General features: G+C 36.9%; 1 protein-coding gene across 16 annotated transcripts in view; it reads right to left on the reverse strand.

Moving 5' to 3' along the window:
- CASK (calcium/calmodulin dependent serine protein kinase) overlaps positions 1–19,364 on the reverse strand; it is a 413,691-nt gene that overhangs the window by 103,799 nt on the left and 290,528 nt on the right. For all 16 annotated transcript variants that reach the window (XM_037001503.2, XM_037001501.2, XM_037001498.2 and 13 more), the window contains exon 9: positions 12,105–12,188. In XM_037001503.2, coding sequence (XP_036857398.1) covers positions 12,105–12,188 — 84 coding nt within the window. The remainder of the gene's footprint in view (positions 1–12,104; positions 12,189–19,364) is intronic.

Genomic DNA, 19,364 nt, shown 5'->3' on the forward strand with positions numbered 1-19,364 from the left:
GTTTCTAGAGGATTTTTAAAAACGAAGTATTAAAATTCTAGAACTCAGTGTGAAATAAAAAGGGGGAAAAAAAACCCTTAACATGTGAAATGTCTGGTAACCAAAACGGGAAAACAAATTTCTCATCCTCATTCATAGATACAAAATAAAATAATGAAAGAAAGGAGAATTAAAAGAAATGTGTGATAATTCAAATCACAAGCAGGGTTTCATTGACCTTTTTAATCTATAGTATGAAACATACTCTGAAAATGATCTAAATGCCCAAATAATCTTCTTTAATTGTCCAAATAAATTTCTCATTAGGGATTTGTTGTCTCCAGTAGTCTGTTGAAGAGGTTATGTGCCAAAATGAATGTACAAATGTGGAAAGGAATAATTTCTGATTGGTGAGTATTAACACTATTATAACCAAAATGAATAATAATCTTGACATTTCAGCAAAGTAAAATGAGTAATGTTTTATATTCTGGCATATAAAATTCTCTTTCAGAATGAGAAAAAGGTTCAACCTCAAGAATAAAACTCAGTACTGAAATTACATAAAAATTTATTCAAACAGGTGTAAGCCTTTTGGAGGGGAAGTTATTTACAGAGACCAAAAGTCTTAAAATACATGTATATACTTTGATACTAACAATTTCAGCAGCAGAGAACTTATCCTAAGAATATAATCATAGGTGTACAAGGCTTATTGATGAAAATAGCCAATGCAATAGTATTTATGGCTATAGGAAACTGGAAGCAATCTTGACGTCCAGCAGCTGGATAATTAAATTATATGCATACAATATGAAGGAATTTTGTAGAACCATTACAGTTATGCTTTATAGTAATGACTCTCAATAAGGTGGACATATCAGAATCACCCATGAGGCCTTTTCTTTTTCTTTCTTTTTTTAAAAATTATTTTTAAGGAATTATTGATGTACACTCTTAAGAAGGTTTCACATGAAAAAACAATATGGTTACTACAGTTACCCATATTATCAAGTCCCTACCCATACCCCAATGCAGTCACTGTCCATCAGTGTAGTAAGATGCCACAGATTCACTATTTGCCTTCTCTGTGCTACACTGTTTTCCCTGTGATCCCCCACACCATGTGTACTAAACATAATACCCCTCAATCCCCTTCTCCCTCCCTCCCCAGCCACCCTCCCACACCCCACCCCTTTGGTAACCACTAGTCCCTCCTTGGAGTCTGTGAGTCTGCTGCTGTTTTGTTCCTTCAGTTTTGCTTCGTTGTTGTACTCCACAAATGAGGAAAATCATTTGGCACTTGTTTATCTCCACCTGGCTTATTTCACCGAGTATAATATCCTCCAGCTCCATCCATGTTGTTGCAAATCGTAGGATTTGTTTCTTTCTTATGGCTGAGTAGTACTCTATTGTGTATATGTACCACATCTTCTTTATCCATTCATCTACTGATGGACACTTATGTTGCTTCCATATCTTGGCTATTGTAATAGTGCTGCAATAAACATAGGGGTGCATATGTCTTTTTGAATCTGAGAAGTTGTATTCTTTGGGTAAATTCCAAGGAGTGGGATTCCCAGGTCAAATGGTATTTCTATTTTTAGTTTTTTGAGGAACCTCCATATTGCTTTCCACAATGGTTGAACTAGCTTACATTTCCATCAGCAGTGTAGGAGGGTTCCCTTTTCTCTGCATCCTTGCCAGCATTTGTTGTTCTTAGTTTTTTTGATGCTGGCCATCCTTAGTGGTGTGAGGTGATATCTCATTGTGGTTTTAATTTGCATTTCCCTAATGATTAGCGATGTGGAGCATCTTTTCATGTACTTGTTGGCCATCTGAATTTCTTCTTTGGAGAATGGTCTCTTCATATCCTCTGCCCATTTTTTAATCCGGTTATTTGCTTTTTGAGTGTTGAGTTGTGTGAGTTATTTATATATTTTGGATGTTAATCCATTGTCAGATACGTCATTTACAAATATATTCTCCCGTACTGTAGGATGCCTTTTTGTTCTGTTGATGGTATCCTTTGTTGTACAGAAACTTTTTAGTTTGATGTAGTCCCATGAGTTCATTTTTGCTTTTGTTTCTCTTGCTCAAGGAGATGCATTCAGGAAGAAGTTGCTCATGCTTATATTCAGGAGATTTTTGCCTATGTTGTCTTCTAAGAGTTTTATCGTTTCATGACTTACATGACTTACATTCAAGTCTTTCATCCATTTCTAGTTTACTTTTATGTATGGGGTTAAACAATAACCCAGTTTCATTCTCTTGCATGTAGCTGTCCAGTTTTGCCACCACCAGTTGTTGAAGAGGCTGTCATTTCCCCACTGTATATCCATGGCTCCTTTATCATATATTAATTGACTGTATATGGTTGGGTTTATATCAGGGCTCTCTAGTCTGTTCCATTGGTCTATGGGTCTGTTCTTGTGCCAGTACCAAATTGTCTTGATTACTGTGGCTTTGTAGTAGAGCTTGAAGTTGGGGAGCATAATCCCCCCAGCTTTATTCTTCCTTCTCAGGATTGTTTTTGCTATTTGGGGTCTTTTGTGGTTCCATATGAATTTTAGAACGATTTTCTCTAGTTTGTTGAAGACTGCTGTTGGTATTTTGGTAGGGATTGCACTGAATCTGTATACTGCTTTAGGCAGCATGGCCATTTTGACAATATTAATTCTTCCTATCTAATAGCATGGGATGTGTTTCCATTTATTAGTATCTTCTTTAATTTCTCTCATGAGTGTCTTGTAGTTTTCAGAGTAGAGGTCTTTCACTTCCTTGGTTAGGTTTATTCCTAGGTATTTTATTCCTTGTGATGCAACTGTGAATGAAATTGTTTTCCTGATTTTTCTTTCTGCTAGTTCATTGTTAGTGTATAGGAATGCCACATATTTCTGCATATTAATTTTGTATCCTGCAACTTTGCTGAATTCAGATATTAGATCTAGTAGTTTTGGAGTGGATTCTTTAGGGTTTTTTATGTACAATATCATGTCATCTGCAAACAGGGATAGTTTAACTTTTTTCTTGCCAATCTGGATGCCTTTTATTTCTTCGTGTTGTCTTACTGCCGTGGCTAGGACCTCCAGTACTATGTTGAATAGCAGTGGGGAGAGTGGGCATCCTTGCCTTGTTCCCAATCTTAAAGGAAAAACTTTCAGCTTCTTGCTGTTAAGTATAATGTTGGCTGTGGATTTGTCATATATGGCCTTTATTATGTTGAGGTACTTGCTCTCTGTACCCATTTTGTTGAGAGTTTTTATCATGAATGGATGTTGAATTTTGTCAAATGCTTTTTCAGCATCTATGGAGATGACCATGTGGTTTTTGTCCTTTTTGTTGATATGGTGGATGATGTTGATGGATTTTTGAATGTTGTACCATCCTTGCATCCCTGGAATAAATCCTACTTGATATGATGGATGATCTTTTTGGTGTATTTTTGAATTAAGTTTGCTGGTATTTTGTTGAGTATTTTTTGTCTATGTTCATCAGGGATATTGGTCTGCAATTTTCTTTTGTTGTTGTTTCTTTGCCTGGTTTTTGTATTAGAGTGATGCTGGTAACCAAAGGTTTGGAAACCAATGAGTTTGGAATCATTCTCTCTTCTACTCTTTGGAAAAACTTTAAGGAGGATGGGTATTAGGTCTTCACTAAATGTTTGATAACATTTAGCAGTGAAGCCATCTGGTCCAGGAGTTTTGTTATTAGGTAGGTTTTTGATTACCAGTTCAATTTCATTGCTGGTAATAGGTCTGTTCAGATTTTCTGTTCTTTCTGGGTCAACCTTGGAAGGTTGTATTTTTCTAGAAAGTTGTCCATTTCTTCTAGATTATTCAGTTTGTTAGCATATAATTTTTCATAGTATTCTCTAATAATTCTTTGTGTTTCTGTGGTGTCCGTAGTGATTTTTCCTTTCTCATTTCTGATTCTGTTTATGTGTGTAGACTCCCTTTTCTCTTGCTAAGTCTGGCTACAGGTTTATCTATTTTGTTTATTTTCTCAAAGAACCAGCTCTTGCTTTCATTGATTCTTTCTATTGTTTTATTCTTCTCGATTATATTTATTTCTGCTTTAATCTTTATTATGTCCCTCCTTCTACTGACTTTGGGCCTCATTTGTTGTTCTTTTTCTAGTTTCATTAATTGTGAGTTTAGACTGCTCATATGGGATTGCTCTTCTTTCCTGAGGTAGGCCTGTATTGCAATATACTTTCCGCTTAGCACGGCCTTTGCTGCATCCCACAGTTTGCAGTGTTGAATTATTATTGTCATTTGTCTCCATATATTGCTTGATCTGTTTTTATTTGGTTATTGATTCATTGGTTATTTAGGAGCATGTTGTGAAGCCTCCATGTTTTTGTGGGATTTTCCATTTTCTTTGCATAATTTATTTCTAGTTTCATACCTTTGTGGTTTGAGAAACTGGTTGGTACAATTTCAATCTTTTTGAATTTACCGAGGTTCTTTTTGTGGCCTAGTATATGATCTATTTTTGAAAATGTTCCGTGTGCATCTGAGAAGAATGTGTATTCTGCTGCTTTTGGGTGTAGAGGTCTGTAGATGTCTGTTAGATTCATCTGTTCTAATGTGTTGTTCAGTGCTTCTGTTTCCTTACTTATTTTCTGTCTGGTTGATCTTTCCTTCAGAGTGAGTGGAGTGTTGAAGTCCCCTAGAAAGAATGCATTACATTCTATTTCCCCTTTTAATTCTGTTAGTATTTGTTTCATATATGTAGGTGCTCCTGTGTTGGGCACATAGAAATTTATAATGGTTTTATCTTCTTGTTGTATTGAACTCTTATCATTATGTAATGTCTTTGTCTCTTGTGACTTTCTTTGTTTTGAAGTCTATTTTGTCTGATACAAGTACTGCAACTCCTGCTTTTTACTCCCTATTATTTGCATGAAATGTCCCTTCACTTTTAGTCTGTGTATGTCTTTGGGTTTAAAGTGAGTCTCTTGTAGGCAGCATATAGATGGGTCTTGTTTTTTTTATCCATTCAGTGACTCTATGTCTTTTGATTGGTGCATTCAGTCCATTTACATTTCGGGTGATTATTGATAGTATGTATTTATTGCCATTGTAGGCTTTAGATTTCTGGTTACCAAAGGTTCAAGGTTAACTTCCTTACAATCTAAGAGTCTAAGTCAATTCACGTAATATGCTATTACAAACACAATCTAAAGGTTCTTTTTTTCTCCTCCTTTTTCTTCCTCCTCCATTCTTTATATATTAAGTATCGTATTCTGTACTCTTTGTCTATCCCTTGATTGACATTGGGATAGTTAATTTAATTTTGCATTAGCTTCGTAATTAGCTGTTCTACTTTCTTTACTGTAGTTTTATTGCCTCTGGTGACAGCTGTTAAACCTTAGGAGCACTTCCATCTATAGCAGTCCCTCCAAAACACACTGTAGAGATGGTTTGTGGGAGGTAAATTCTCTTAGCTTTTGCTTATCTGGAAATTGTTTAATCCCTCCTTCAAATTTAAATGATAATCTTGCCGGATAAAGTAATCTTGGTTACAGGCCCTTCTGCTTCATTGCATTAAATACATCATGCCACTCCCTTCTGGCCTGTAAGGTTTCTGCTGAGAAATCTGATGAAAGCCTGATGGGCTTTCCTTTGTATGTGATCTTATTTCTCTGGCTGCTTTCAATAGTCTGTCCTTATCCTTGATATTTGCCATTTTAATTACTATATGTCTTGGTGTTGTCTTCCTTGGGTCCCTTGTGTTGGGAGATCTTTGCACCTCCATGGCCTGAGAGACTATCTCCTTCCCCAGATTGGGGTACCCCTATAATGCGAATTCCCCAGATTCTTCTGGTACCCCTATAATGCAAATATTGTTCCATTTGGATTGGTCACACAGTTCTCTCAATATTCTTTCATTCTTAGAGATCCTTTATTATCTCTGTGCCTCAGCTTCTTTGTTTTCCTCCTCTCTAGTTTCTATTTCATTTATTGCCTCCTCCACCATATCCAATCTGATTTTAATACCCTGCATTGTGCTCTTCAATGATTGGGTCTCTAACTGGAATTCATTCCTCGAGTTCTTGAATATTTTTCTGTACCTCCATGAGCATGTTAATGATTTTTATTTTGAAATCCTCTTCAGGAATATTCATGAGGTTGATGTCATTTAAATCTTTCTCAGGAGTTGTATTCATAATTTTACTTCGAACCAGGTTCGTTTGGCATTTCATATTTATATATGGCACTCTCTACTGCCCAGAAGCTCTACTCTCTGGAGCTGCCCAGCCCCTGAAGCAATGTTGGGGGTTGCAGGGGAGTGGTATTCGTGCCTGGGGGGAGGAAAGAGCTGTTTCCTGCTTACCGGCTGCTATGCCTGTCTCCACTGCCTGAACCAGTAGGCCGAGCACACAGGTATAAGCCTCTATGCTTTGCATTTCTAGTTGCTGTAGACAGGTCTTCGCTCTGGCTGGCCTAATGCCAGGGAAGGTTTTGCCAGTTTCCGAGCCAGATGGGGCTGGCCAGGAGAAAGGTGCAGTAGGCTGCATATTACGGAGGGGATCCTTGGAGCTGTGTAGCCAGCCAGGGAGCTGGAGCACCTGAAGATCATGAAAGCTCCCAACCTTCTGGGCAAAGTGCACCCAGACAATTTTGTCTACCTGTCCTTTCTCCTGAGCAGTAAGCTCTGTGCAATCCTTGCCCCTTTAGCAGCCCTCTTGCTGTTAGGAAGTCTCTCAGACTGCCCGCCTTTCTTTTGTCTCAGAGCAGCTGGAATTGGGTCCCTGCTTTCCACAAGCAGCTTGAATCTCAGTCTCTCCAGTTATTGTGCCTGTTTTAGCTTTCCAACCCCTTAATCACAAGAGTACCATGCAAGCACCATGAAATATAAGTTTTTGCTCCCAGAGCAGATCTCCAGAGTTAGGTATTCAGCAGTCCCAGGCCTCCACTCCCTCCCTGCTCTGTTTCTCTTCCTCCTGCTGGTGAGCTGGCATGGGGGAAGGGCTTGGGTCCTGCCAGGCCATGGCTTTTGTATATTACCCTGTTATGTGAGGTTTATTCTTTTCTCTAGGTGTATACAGTTTGTCACAGTCCTCTTTCCTGTTGCTCTTTCAGGATTAGTTGTATTAATTATATTTTCATATTATATGCAGTTTTAGGAGGAAGTCTTGTCTCACCTCTCACGCTACCATCTTTAATCCTCTCTCCACTGACATATTTTCCCATGAGCCTTTTTCAACAAACACGTGCCCTTCTGACCTCCTGAGTACCTACAGCTGAGGGAGGGAGGGGTGGTCTCTTGGGCGACTTGAGTGGTACAGGGAGCCACTGTACCTATGGGGATGTCATATTCCTCAAGTGTGCTGAAGTGGAAACCAGAATTTAAGAAGAATATTTTGTCACATGGTATAAATAAAAGTGGGTTACCTGAAATCCACATAAAATTAACCATTTTCAAGTACACAATATAGCATACACTTAGTGTACAATATAGTGTTTAAGTGGTATTTAGTGCATTCACATTATTGTGCAGCCCCTACTTCCATCTAGTTCCAAAACACCATCACCCCTACAAAAAAATCCCTGTACCCATTAAGCAGTCACTACCCAGCACTTGGCAATCACCAATTTGCTTTTGATTTCTATGGATTTACAGACATAAATACCTATTCTAGGTATTGCAAACAAATGGAATCATTTAATATTGGCCTTTTCTCTCTTTTTGCATGGAGATATCCCATTGTTCCAGCACCATTTGTCAGAAAGACTAATCCCTCCCCATTGTATTGCCTTGGCACTTTTGTTGAACATCAACTGACCATAAATATAAGGGTTTATTCCTGAACTCTCAATTTTGTTCCTCTGGTCTCCATGTCTATCTCTATCCAATACCAGTACCACAGAGTGCTGATAACTGTAGCTTTACAGTAAGTGTTGAACCTGGAAATGATGAGTCCTCCAACTTTGTTGTTTTTTTTCAAGATTATTTTGGCTATTCTAAAATTTATATGTAAATGCAGCACTAAATTATGTTTTCTACCTTCATCTTACATCTACCTACCACTTCAGCATTTTAGTAAAAAAAAAAAAATGGGAGAAATGTGGGATTCACATATAAGTCAAGTATAAAAATCAAATGGATAATCATATCTGACTTCATTGTTCATAGTTCATGATGCGTGATCAAAACTGAAAGTTTCTGTGATATGACTGCCCTTGCACTGTTCACCATGTAAGAACTTATTCACTATGTAAGAACTTATTCACCATCTAAGAACTTGTTTGTTATGCTTCAGAAGATTGGAGACGGTTGAGAATTAGGCTTGGGGTTGATTAATGATTGTGCATTGAGTCCCCTATACAGAATTTTATCGTTGTTAACAACCATTTGATCAATAAATATGAGAGATGCCTTCTCAAAAAAAATTATATGTAAATGCAAAGGACCTTGATCAGTTTGTCAATTTCTGCTAGAAATTTTATAGGGATTGTGTTGAATCTATAGATCACTTTGGGAAGAACTTCCATCTTAACAATATTGAGTCTTCTAATCCATTACCATAAATATCTCTCCATTTGTTTAGATATTCTTTAATTTCTCTCAGCAATTTCTCTCAGTAGGTTTACAAGTCTTGTACCTCTTCTGTCAAATTTAATCCTAAGTAGTTAATTCTTTCTGATGCTATTATGAATGGAATTGTTTCTTAATTTCAGTTTAAGATTGTTCAAAAATAGCAGTAGACTCATAAATACCGAGAAGGGACTAGTGGATATCAAAGGGTAGGGGTTGGGAAGGGCAGTGGGTGGGAGGGAGAAGGGTATTAAGTGGCACTATAATTTGCAATCACAATATAGGTAGGTCATGGAGATGGTAGCACAGCACGGAGAATGCAGTTAATGACTGTAACATCTTACTACATTGATGGACAGTGATCACACTGGAGGGGGTGAGGACTTGATAACATGGGTAAATGTTGAACCACTGTGTTGTGTATCTGAAACCATCATAAATAAGATTGTATGTCAATGATACTTTAATAAAAAAATTGTTCTTTGCTCAAATATAGAAATACAATTCAACTTTGTACACTGATCTTGTATCCTGAGACCTTGCTGGTCCTGTGGATTCCTTAGGATTTTCCATATACAAGATCATGTTATCTGTAAACAAATATAGTTTTGCTTTCTTTCCAACCCAAACACCTTTTATTCTGTCTTCTTCCCTGATTGTACTACAGCCTGAGAATTTGTATTTTTAATAAGTTTCCAGATGATGTTGATATTGCTGGTCTAGGGAACCACACTTGGACAGCCACTGTTCTAAAGAATGGATGTCATCAAATGGATATGATTCTAGAGGAAAGTAAGGGAAGGAAAGTGAATATTACAGTATATCAGAAGTGTAAGATCCTCTCTTTCTAGATACTGTGAAGAAAATGGATGATTGAAATGGTCAGAAAAGTCTAAGCATAATTACTTTGGAAGAAATACATAGAAATTACCCAGTAGAATTTTCGGTATGCTATAAATTTTAAAAAAGATTAAAGAAACTCAAAATGTTAATTCAATGACTGGAAAAAAGCTAAAATGGTATGGAGTGTCCATTTAGGAAATACAGTTGATAAATAGAGTATCAAATTGAAGGTATTACATTAAAATTATAAGAAAACAATAACAACAACAATGTTACTAGCACATAACATATCCGGAGCACTTGTGACTGCCAGGTTCTATTCTAACTGCTGTAATAGATTAATTCATAAAATCCTTACAACCCTATGAGTTGGCTATTATCATCATCCCTACTTTATAGATAAGGAAATTAAGGCACGGAGAATTTAAATAACTTGTTCAAGGTTACACAGCTAGTCAGTGTCAGAGCCAGGATTCACCCAAGGCAGTATTGCTCTACAGCCCACTCTTTCTCATAACGCTGTCTTCCTTCTCTTTCTTTCTTCAGACAATAACAATTTCCTACCTCCAAGTAACAAAAAGCACTTTTCCCCTGCTTTCTGTGAACTTCCCTTTTAATCACTTCAAAAGGAGTCATAAAAATTAGCTTGTTGCCCACCATTTGAGGAGCTTAAAAACAGTGTCTGGGTAGAAGGAGGGGTACCCAGGTATTCCTTTTTAAAAGTAAGTTGTGTGGTGGGCTCTGAAAGCCAGGGAAGTAGCAATCTCTGTTCTAGAAGCTCACAGAAGAGGCAGAATGAGGAGAGTTAGTTTTCTGAGGAGGGTAGCTATAACATGCTTTACCCAGGGTGGCTGAATCACTCAAAGGAATACAGCTTTACCAGAAGCTGGAAAAAAACTCTGTGAAAACTCTGCTGATGCTCCTAATTCTAGGTTGTCTGGTGGGTCTTGAAACTTTAAATAGCCCCGCAAAGGGATGTGGTTAGCTTCACATGACCTGTCTCTGCTGTGGCAGCTTGGTCCTGTCCAAATGAATCTTAGTCACCACATTGGCTATGAAGCCCAACTCTAATTTTGTGGCACTGGGAGAAATAGACCTTGTGTTTCTTATGATGGGACAAACCTGAGCCTCTACGTGGGCAATCACAGGTTGAACCCCAGACAGGGTAATGTTGCATAGGCCAAAGCAGCATTAGAGAGTTAAAAAGAATTTCAGGACAAATTCAGAAAGAAACAAAATTAATGGTTTCTTTGGGGAGGAAACTAACTTTGAAAACAGCTGACCAAATTTCACTCGGGATGATAAGATTTTTTTCCTTTTGTAGGCTACACTGGCTCAGGTGTACATCAAAGCAAAGAAATGAAAGTCTTGGGAACCTTCTTTGGCCACCACCTCAATAATGGCATATCATTAATAATTATTTTTGCCAAGGAAAAGCTTAACTTGGAATAAGCATCACCAACAATGACATGCTATAATTTCCCTTGCTCTATAGTAGCACTAATAGAACTTTCTGCAATGACAGAAATGTTTTATATCTGGGCTGTCCCATTCCATAGCCACTAGCCATGTATGGTTCTTGAGCATGTGAAAAGTGCTAGTGTGACTGGGGAACTGACCTTTTAATTTTATTTAATTTTAATGAATTTTAATAGTTACATGTGGCTAGTGGCTACCACCTTGGAGAATTCAGCTCTATAGGATTATATTGTGGCCTATACAGCTTCCCCAAGGTTTGTATAAATGTCCTTATAAATTTTGAGTTGTATATGATTCACATATTTCAGGGGTTGAATAATAATTCTTTTTATTACAACTTATGACATATCTGAAAATACTTACAGAGAAAGTTTTATAGTTGGCAGGAGTGACATGACTAAGGAGGGTTACTATCCAATCAAGGACAGAGTTAAATTTTTTTATAGTAATCAAAGTAAGTCAAACAAAGGCTAATTTTAAGAATAGTATATAATAGAGTTTCCTCTGTTGAGGAGAGGAGGGGAGAAATGCTGTCCCATAAAGTTTCTGCCCAGTGCTGAGAAGGCTCCATTATTTTTTGTTGGGTTTTCTTCAAAACCTTTTAAAGTCAAATGTCAAATGGGCTCCCCTTATGGGATAATTGCCTTTTTTTTTATTTTGGCAGGGTGGAGAGCAGTAAAAGCAATAAGAGCACCTAGGAAGAATAAAGAAAAGGTTAGAAAAGTAATTTGAAAACATTTTCTAGTAGACATAGGTAGTGGGGATTTTTATTGCTTTATTGCTAGTTCCAATTTTAATTTGGTATTGTTTCCACTGAACTAAACTCATATATTTTTTGGTCAAAATAATTAATTTAGAGAACATATGGCCTAGATTCATATTTAACAATAATGGATAATAGCAAATTACTATTTTAAAGTAATTGTATCCCTGCTATGAATTTTAATCTTTTTATTATAACATTGTTTAGGTTCATACAATAATGGATAATAGCAAATTACTATTTTAAAGTAATTGTATCCCTGCTATGAATTTTAATCTTTTTTATTATAACATTGTTTAAGTTCATACTTAGATACTATCTTAAATGATTTTAAAAACCGAAACCTTATTGAAATGGTGGTAATTTTTTGGAAGTGAGAATTTAGCTGTAAGAAAAACAATGGCCAACAGTAGGATATATTCATCGCACTGAAAAAGAATAAAAACATAATCATCAACTGTGTTTGTCTGGCGTTTTTGTTGATTTAATTTACCTTTAGTTTCCTCCTTGCATTGAATTTCCTCAGTTGTTCTACTGTTTCTGGAAGATGAATCTTGTAGGCATAACGATCCCGCTCCTATGAAAGAAGAAAGACAATGAATGCACATAGTTGTTTAAAAACGTGAAGAAGCTTAATCTAAAACAAACAATAAAGCCCAAATTCTTAAACATGAAACTTAGATTGGATTCTAGGTGACCGGAGATTTTATTCCATGACACTGGTAAACATTTTCAAATAAAGGACATGAAGATCAAAACTGATAGTAAAATAGTATCTTATTTGCAGCAATAATAAAGGGCTAAGGTAATGGGTCATACAATTTTCAGATAAGTGGTTAAAATAACTAATCATAACTATTATGAAGACATGAAGTTATCTTTGACATGATCTTGTTAGGTAAAATGAGCACTTGAAAAATTAACTCCACAACTGATCGAGCATTCTGAGTTATCAGGGATAACTGAGTATCTTTGAATTAGAACAAACTTTTCAAGGCTATCTAATTCAATCATTTCCGCATGTGGGATCCTCTTCAATCCCTTGTGGGTGATCATTCTGTCTGACTTTGCCTAGTAGGGGATCATTACTTTATGGCAGCCCATTACAAATTTTAAGGAAGTGAAAAAGTTCTTACTCAGCTTAGGCCCATAACTGGCTTGTTTGGGCTAGCTCTGCCCTTTGGGGCATCACAGTGCAAACATATTACCTTTTCCACATGGTAGCCCTTTAGTAGTTAAGAGGGGGATCATGCCTGCACTGAATCTATTCTTCTCTGTGATAATGTCTGCAGTTGCCTCCATTATTCCTCATGAATATTTCAAAATTTTTGTTAGTCTTTTTACCCCTCCCTCCTTTGGTTCTGCTCCAATTTGTCAATGTGTCTTACAAAAGTATTCATTTCAGAAATATTTCTTGAGAGCCTACTATGTTCCAAGCATTGTTCTATGCACTTGGAATACATGAGTAAACAAAACCAACAAAGATTCAGGCCCTCATGGAACTTACATTCTAGTGGGAGAACATAAGAAAATACAAAATAGGTCAAGTATAGAGTATGTTAATAGTACTATGGAACAGAGCAAAAAGTAAAGTAGAGTAGGTGGGGTTAGGTACACTGCAATTTAATATAGCGTAGTCAAAGGAGGCCCAATTGAGAAGGTCATATCCAAAAGAGGTAAGGGAGTGGTCTATGCAGAAAGAACCACTAATGCAAAGGCCAGAAAGAGGGAGTGTGCCTGGAATTTTTGAGAAATAGCAAGGAGACCCAAGTGTGGAATAAACAGTAGTAGATCAGATCAGAGAGATGACAAGTTTGGGGTAGGCCGTAAAGGGCCTTTGGCTTATATTCTGAGTGGGAGAGGGAATCAATGGAGGGATCTGAGCTGGAGTGAATATGATCTGACAACTTTAAAGGAACACTCTAGCTGTGTTGAGAACAGCTTGGAAGGGGGAAAGTGTTTAAAAAAATAAAGCAGGGAGACCAGTTAGGAGGCTATTGTAGTATCCAGGGGAGAGATGATGGTTAGATGATGGTGAATGAAAGCAGATGGAAACAATAAAAAGGGTGAAAAGGAAACAGACTCTGAATATATTTTGTTTTTCTTTCCTCAAAAAGTTTTACTAAATAATTAGCATATAATAAACTGCACATATAAAGTGTACAATTTGATAAGTTTTGACACATGTATATAGCTGTAAAATCATCACTGCAATCAAGATACTGAATATCTACTACTCTCAAAAGTTTCCTCATGCCCATTTGCATTCCCCTCTCTGTCCCCAGGTAACTGCTGATCTACTTTCTGTTACTATAGATCGGTTTGCATTTTCTAGAATTTTATGTAAATGGAATCACACAGTCTATAGTCACTATTGCCCAGCTTCTTTCACTCAGCCTAGAGATTTTGAAATTCATTCATGCTGTTGTGTGTGTCAGTAGCTCATTCCTTTTTATTGCTGAGTGGTGTTCCATTGTAAGAATATACCATGATTTGTTTAATCCATTCATCTGTTGATAGACCCTGGGTTGTTTCTAATTTTTGGCTATTACATATACAACTGCTATGAACATTAATGCACAAGTCTTTGTATGGACATACACTTATGAGCAAAATGGCTGGGTCATACTATAGAAGTATGTTTAAATTCTTAGAAATTGCCAAACTGATTTCCAGAGTGGTTGTACTACCTTACATTTCCATATCAGTGTATCACTTCCACTTGTTCTGCATTCTTATTGACACAAAAGTTATGATTAGCCTTTTGATTATAGCCATTCCATTACATGAGTGTATAGGTATCTCACTGTGGCACTAATTTGTATTTCCCTAATGACTAATGATGTTGTGCAACTCTGTATATGCTTATTTGCCATCCATGCATCTTCTTTGCTGAAGTATCTGTTCAAATATTTTCTCATTTTGAATTGGGATGTGCATTTTCTTATTATCAAGTTATAATTTTAATATGCAAAAATCTTTACATATTCTGGATATAAGTCCTTTATCAGATAAATAATTTACAAATGTTTTCTCCCAGTTTGTGGCTTGTCTTTTCATTCTCTTACAGTGTCTTTCTAAGAACAGAAGTCCTTAAATGTGAATATATTTTGAAGGCAGAACAGGATTTTCTGATGGATTGGATGTGCAGTGTGAGCCACTGGAAGTCTGACACCAACTGAGAAGGGGAAGAGGTCAGGAGTTTAGTTTTGGATATGTTACACTTGAGACATCTAAAGTTCAAGTGGAGATTCCAGTAAGCACTTGGACATACAAGCTTGGAGTTCAGGAGAGAAGTCTGGGCTGGAAATAAATGTCTGCAGGTCACAAACATTCAGGAGGTGTTAAGTTAGTAGTTAACTATGTCCGAGGCACTGAATTTGGGACGTTCACAGCCATCATCCCATTTATTCTTTAAGACAACTGTAAACAATAGTAAAGATAATGCTACACACTAGTTATCTCAAGACATGGCTCAAACTGGACCTAATTGTCATCATCATCGCTAGCATTCATTGAGGGCTTATTATGTGCCAGGCACTGCTCTAGAGCTTTACATGTTTGTATTACTTCTTCCTCACAATGATCACATGAGGTACATATAATTATTATCCTACTATACAGTTGAGAAAAATGAGATGCATTATACCAGATTATATTAGTATGGAGTAAAATGGGCCTCTTACTTTCCTTAATCTGGATACTTTTTAGTGTTTGTAAAGTAAGTTCAGGATCACATTGTTACTAATTATTCTTATTATGTTATAACTAAAATTCTTCTTTGTATGCGAGCTACTTCTAAAATCAATGTTTTGGCATCATGCACTTAAAAAATTTATTTTTGAATTTAAATGTAGAGTTTTATAGAATTTAGTCTTGTCAGAATTTCACATTATCAGTGAAAATTCCTAAGGAATGAATACAAACACTTCAAAATCTACTTTCTATATGAATGACTAAAAGTACCAAGAGTTCCACTGGAGAGCAAAACTATATTTTTTTGAGTGCACATAGAAGACTTGATGTCAAAATGACTACAGTTTGCATCTCTGTTAGAGTCCATATGCTAAACATCTTGGAAATGATTTCATTATCTGCAGGGACTTAACATCTTTTTTCTGCACTAAGCCAAAACAGGTTCACCAAGACAGAAGACACAGAATCTATCAAATAATTAACTAACAGAGAAAGGACAAAATCACTATTTCAGAACAAGCAATGGAGTATTTTAATGGATTATTGATACTGATGGTGGATTACAAATTTTTATTGTGTTATGCCTAGTGATGTTTAATTAACATATACTAAAAAACAAACATCAAATATGGCATTAGTTTTTCAATAAAAGTTGTCTTGTATCATGATAGAATACAGAGGAAAAAAACCCATGGAAGCCCTTAAAAACAAGAAGAAAAAGAGTCCAAACAAAAAGGAACCACATGATATAGTAGACAGACAAATGGGCTTTGGAGTCAGAAAGACTTTTGTTCAAGTTCTGGAGCATTTCAGGTACTAGCTGTATGACCTTACATTCTCTCAGTCTCAGTTGTTTCTTTTCATAAAGTCATGTTACAGGATTGTTATGAAGATTAAATGAGATGCTGTACAGGTACATACTTGGTTTTACTAACCATTTTTATTAGCAAAATGTAGTAATTTAGGAGCTCTTGTAGGGTGTGTGTGTATCAACAAATAGCTTACCAAATAAGCTTAGTTATTTTCTAACTGAAAGCACATTCCTACTGTATAAGAAAAGAGGTAGAAAGAAAACAGTGAAAATTACAAGAGGATCAAACCTGTGACCCATATCTAATTATCTTTATTGACTGTTTCCAAAAAGGGTGAACCAAGCAACAGCATGCTTTTGAATGAAGTCTAAGGTTCTTCTGTCTGGTAGAGTAGCCACCAGATAAGACTATTAAAATGAATCAAAATGATATATAATTAGAAATTCAGTTCTTTAGTTTACTATCCACATTTCAAGGGCTAAATAGCCAATGAGTGGCTAGTGGCTACCACACTGGACAGAGCAGACATAAAATACCGTGCTCATGGCAGAAAATTCCTACTGGAGAATGCTAGTAGGGAGTCTTTCTCTCTTCAGTTGCTACTACTACTGCATGGAGGCTAAAATCTAACTGAGTTTTGCTTAAAATGAAATTGCTTAACATTTTAGGTGTATGTCACAGAAAAATTTTCTGTGACATAAGAATTTATCAAATTTATCAAAAAATTTTATTTGCTATAAGAAAAGGAACTGAGATGGATCCTCTGGCTGATGCTTAGAGAGGAGGCCTAGGGAAAGTGACTGCAAAGACATGGCACAGCCTGGATTCTAGAGCAAGAAATGGGCATTGAAGCTGATTCTTAAAGCAATCCCTATTCCACACAATAAACACTTCTATTTCCCAAGTTTACTTGCATTAGAATTCTTCATAAGAAGGAAATTGGTGATTCACAAGTGAAAGCAACTAACAGAAGATTTGGAAAGCTGGAGACAAGGAGGCCGACTGGGGAGGCATCCCAGGACTTGAGGGGCAATCATTTGGTGATCAGTTGGATGTTTTTTGCCTCTTAAGATATTGTGGCCTGGGTGTGAGCGCAGCCTGCAACCTGGAAACTCCAAGGACGAGGAGTACAGACAAAATGAGGCCTAAGAAAAGCTTACTGTCTTTAGCCAAGGACTGAGAAGAGGCTGGCTCTGCAGGACAGAACCCTTTTGACTGCACCCACCCTACTACGGGGGAAACACCACAAGGAAGCTGAGTTCCTCCCCTTCAGAGCCCTTCCCACCCTTCCAGCTCTGCCTGAAGCAAATAGCAAGGAAGAGGGCCAGAGAGTAGGGGCAGGATTACCAAGAGGAGGGAGCTAGGAAGGGGTCTTTAAATCTGTGTATGAAGTCCTTGGCACTCCTCCAACAGATCCCTGGGTAAAAGCAACGAGAACCAACACAACAACACAACAACCAAGAGACTAAATTTGCAGCCAAGTTGGAGAAGTTGTGGGTCACCTGGTGACCTACTACTTGCTGTTGGCATCTGAAGTGGGGGGGCAGTCTTGTGGGACTGAGCCCTTAACCTGAAGGGTCTGCATTAACTCCAGTTAGTGTCAGAATTGAATGGAACTGTAGGGCGCCTAGCTGGTATCCCAGAGAATTGCTTGGTGTTGGAAAAACCCATGGAGATCAGGTGTCCAAAGTGCTATGAATGTGGTAGTCATGTGAAAGTAAAGGAAAAACACACAGAGAAACGAGTTTTTCCTAAACAGTTACATTTTGCATAATTCCACATATAATACTCTCGAAAGGACAAAAATTATAGTGATGGAGACTGGGTCAGTAGTTATCAGGATCAGAGGTCGGGGGGGATATAATTATTGAGTAGCATGAGGGTGACAGAACAGTTCTATAGCCTGAAGGTGGTGGTGGTTATATACTTCTGTACGTGTGATAAAATTTCATAGAACTAGACACAGACATGCACACACACGAATACATATAAATAAGTTGGTACATAGTTGTGTTCCAATGTTGGCTTCCTAGTTTTGATAATTGTGTTATGGTTACATTAGATGTTTCCTTGATGGGCAAGAAGGGTGAAATGTACACAGAACCCAGTACTATTTTTGCCACTTTTATGTGAGTCTCAAGTTCTTTCAAAATGAGAAGTTTAAAACAAATCACTGCCATTCTACATGTTTAACTCTCCTCTGGGCTTCCTAACTCCAAATACCTTGAATCACTCACTGAACCTCATCAGTTTATCTTCCTTAAAATCCCTGAGTCTGGGTATTTCTCTTCACTCCACTTCCTGGTCCAGGCCCTGTCACCCCCTGAATGGACAGCCATAGGATCTCTTTGCTTCTCATGTGTGACTTCTCTGAGGTTGTCTGTTCTTAGTTTTATTAGGATCATCTGAAAATCCCTTTCACAGCCTGACTGTGCCTTTCTCTCAGTAATAGATTGGCAAGTTTGGTACGCAGTGGACTGCGAGCTCTATTTCCAGTGAACACCTTTTCTCCTCACCATACACTAAAGTGGAGAGAGAGGTGAAGTCAAAAATGTTTTTTTAAGTAAAATTATGCTTAAATTATGATTTCTCATTTCTAAGCAATTAAAATCACAAGGTAAAAAAAGTCTATTAAGGTATTTCTTATAAGAAAATAAGTAAATATAACAGAACCCTAAGGCATTATAAATGAGGCAAAAGAATAAAAATAATATTTTTCTGGATTAAATAATCCTACCTGAAATAAATAGTCGTAATGTAATATGAATTTGGAAAAATTTCTATAGCAGTGTGCCTTGTGCTTTAATAAAGTACTTGATTCATTGTCCCTTGTACATACTACATGCTGAATGCACATTTAATTGATATGTTCCCTGATTTTTTCAAAATTCAAATTGATTAGCCTGATAGAAAACATGCCCTTTTCATGTTTCATTACAGTTAATATACTTTAGGGTCTACATATTAAGCCTACAGAGGGTACAAAAGATCTCAATCATCTATGAGGAAAGTACGACTTTATTTGGCCTGACTTTTGTTGGAATGAATATTCAAGGCAAAAATCACAAATTTACATAAAGGTATTTTACAGGTATGGTTTAACAATTATAAGACATTCACATATTACTTAGTCTATTTATTCAAGTTCTTTCTTGATATGAAATGATTGAATAAGACTTGTGGTTTTACTGAGGAAGTAATAATTTTTTGGTGGGGGGACACAAAGCAATGGTATTATGACTTTG

The sequence above is a fragment of the Manis javanica genome, chromosome X (assembly GCF_040802235.1).
Source record: "Manis javanica isolate MJ-LG chromosome X, MJ_LKY, whole genome shotgun sequence".
Taxonomy (NCBI): domain Eukaryota; kingdom Metazoa; phylum Chordata; class Mammalia; order Pholidota; family Manidae; genus Manis; species Manis javanica.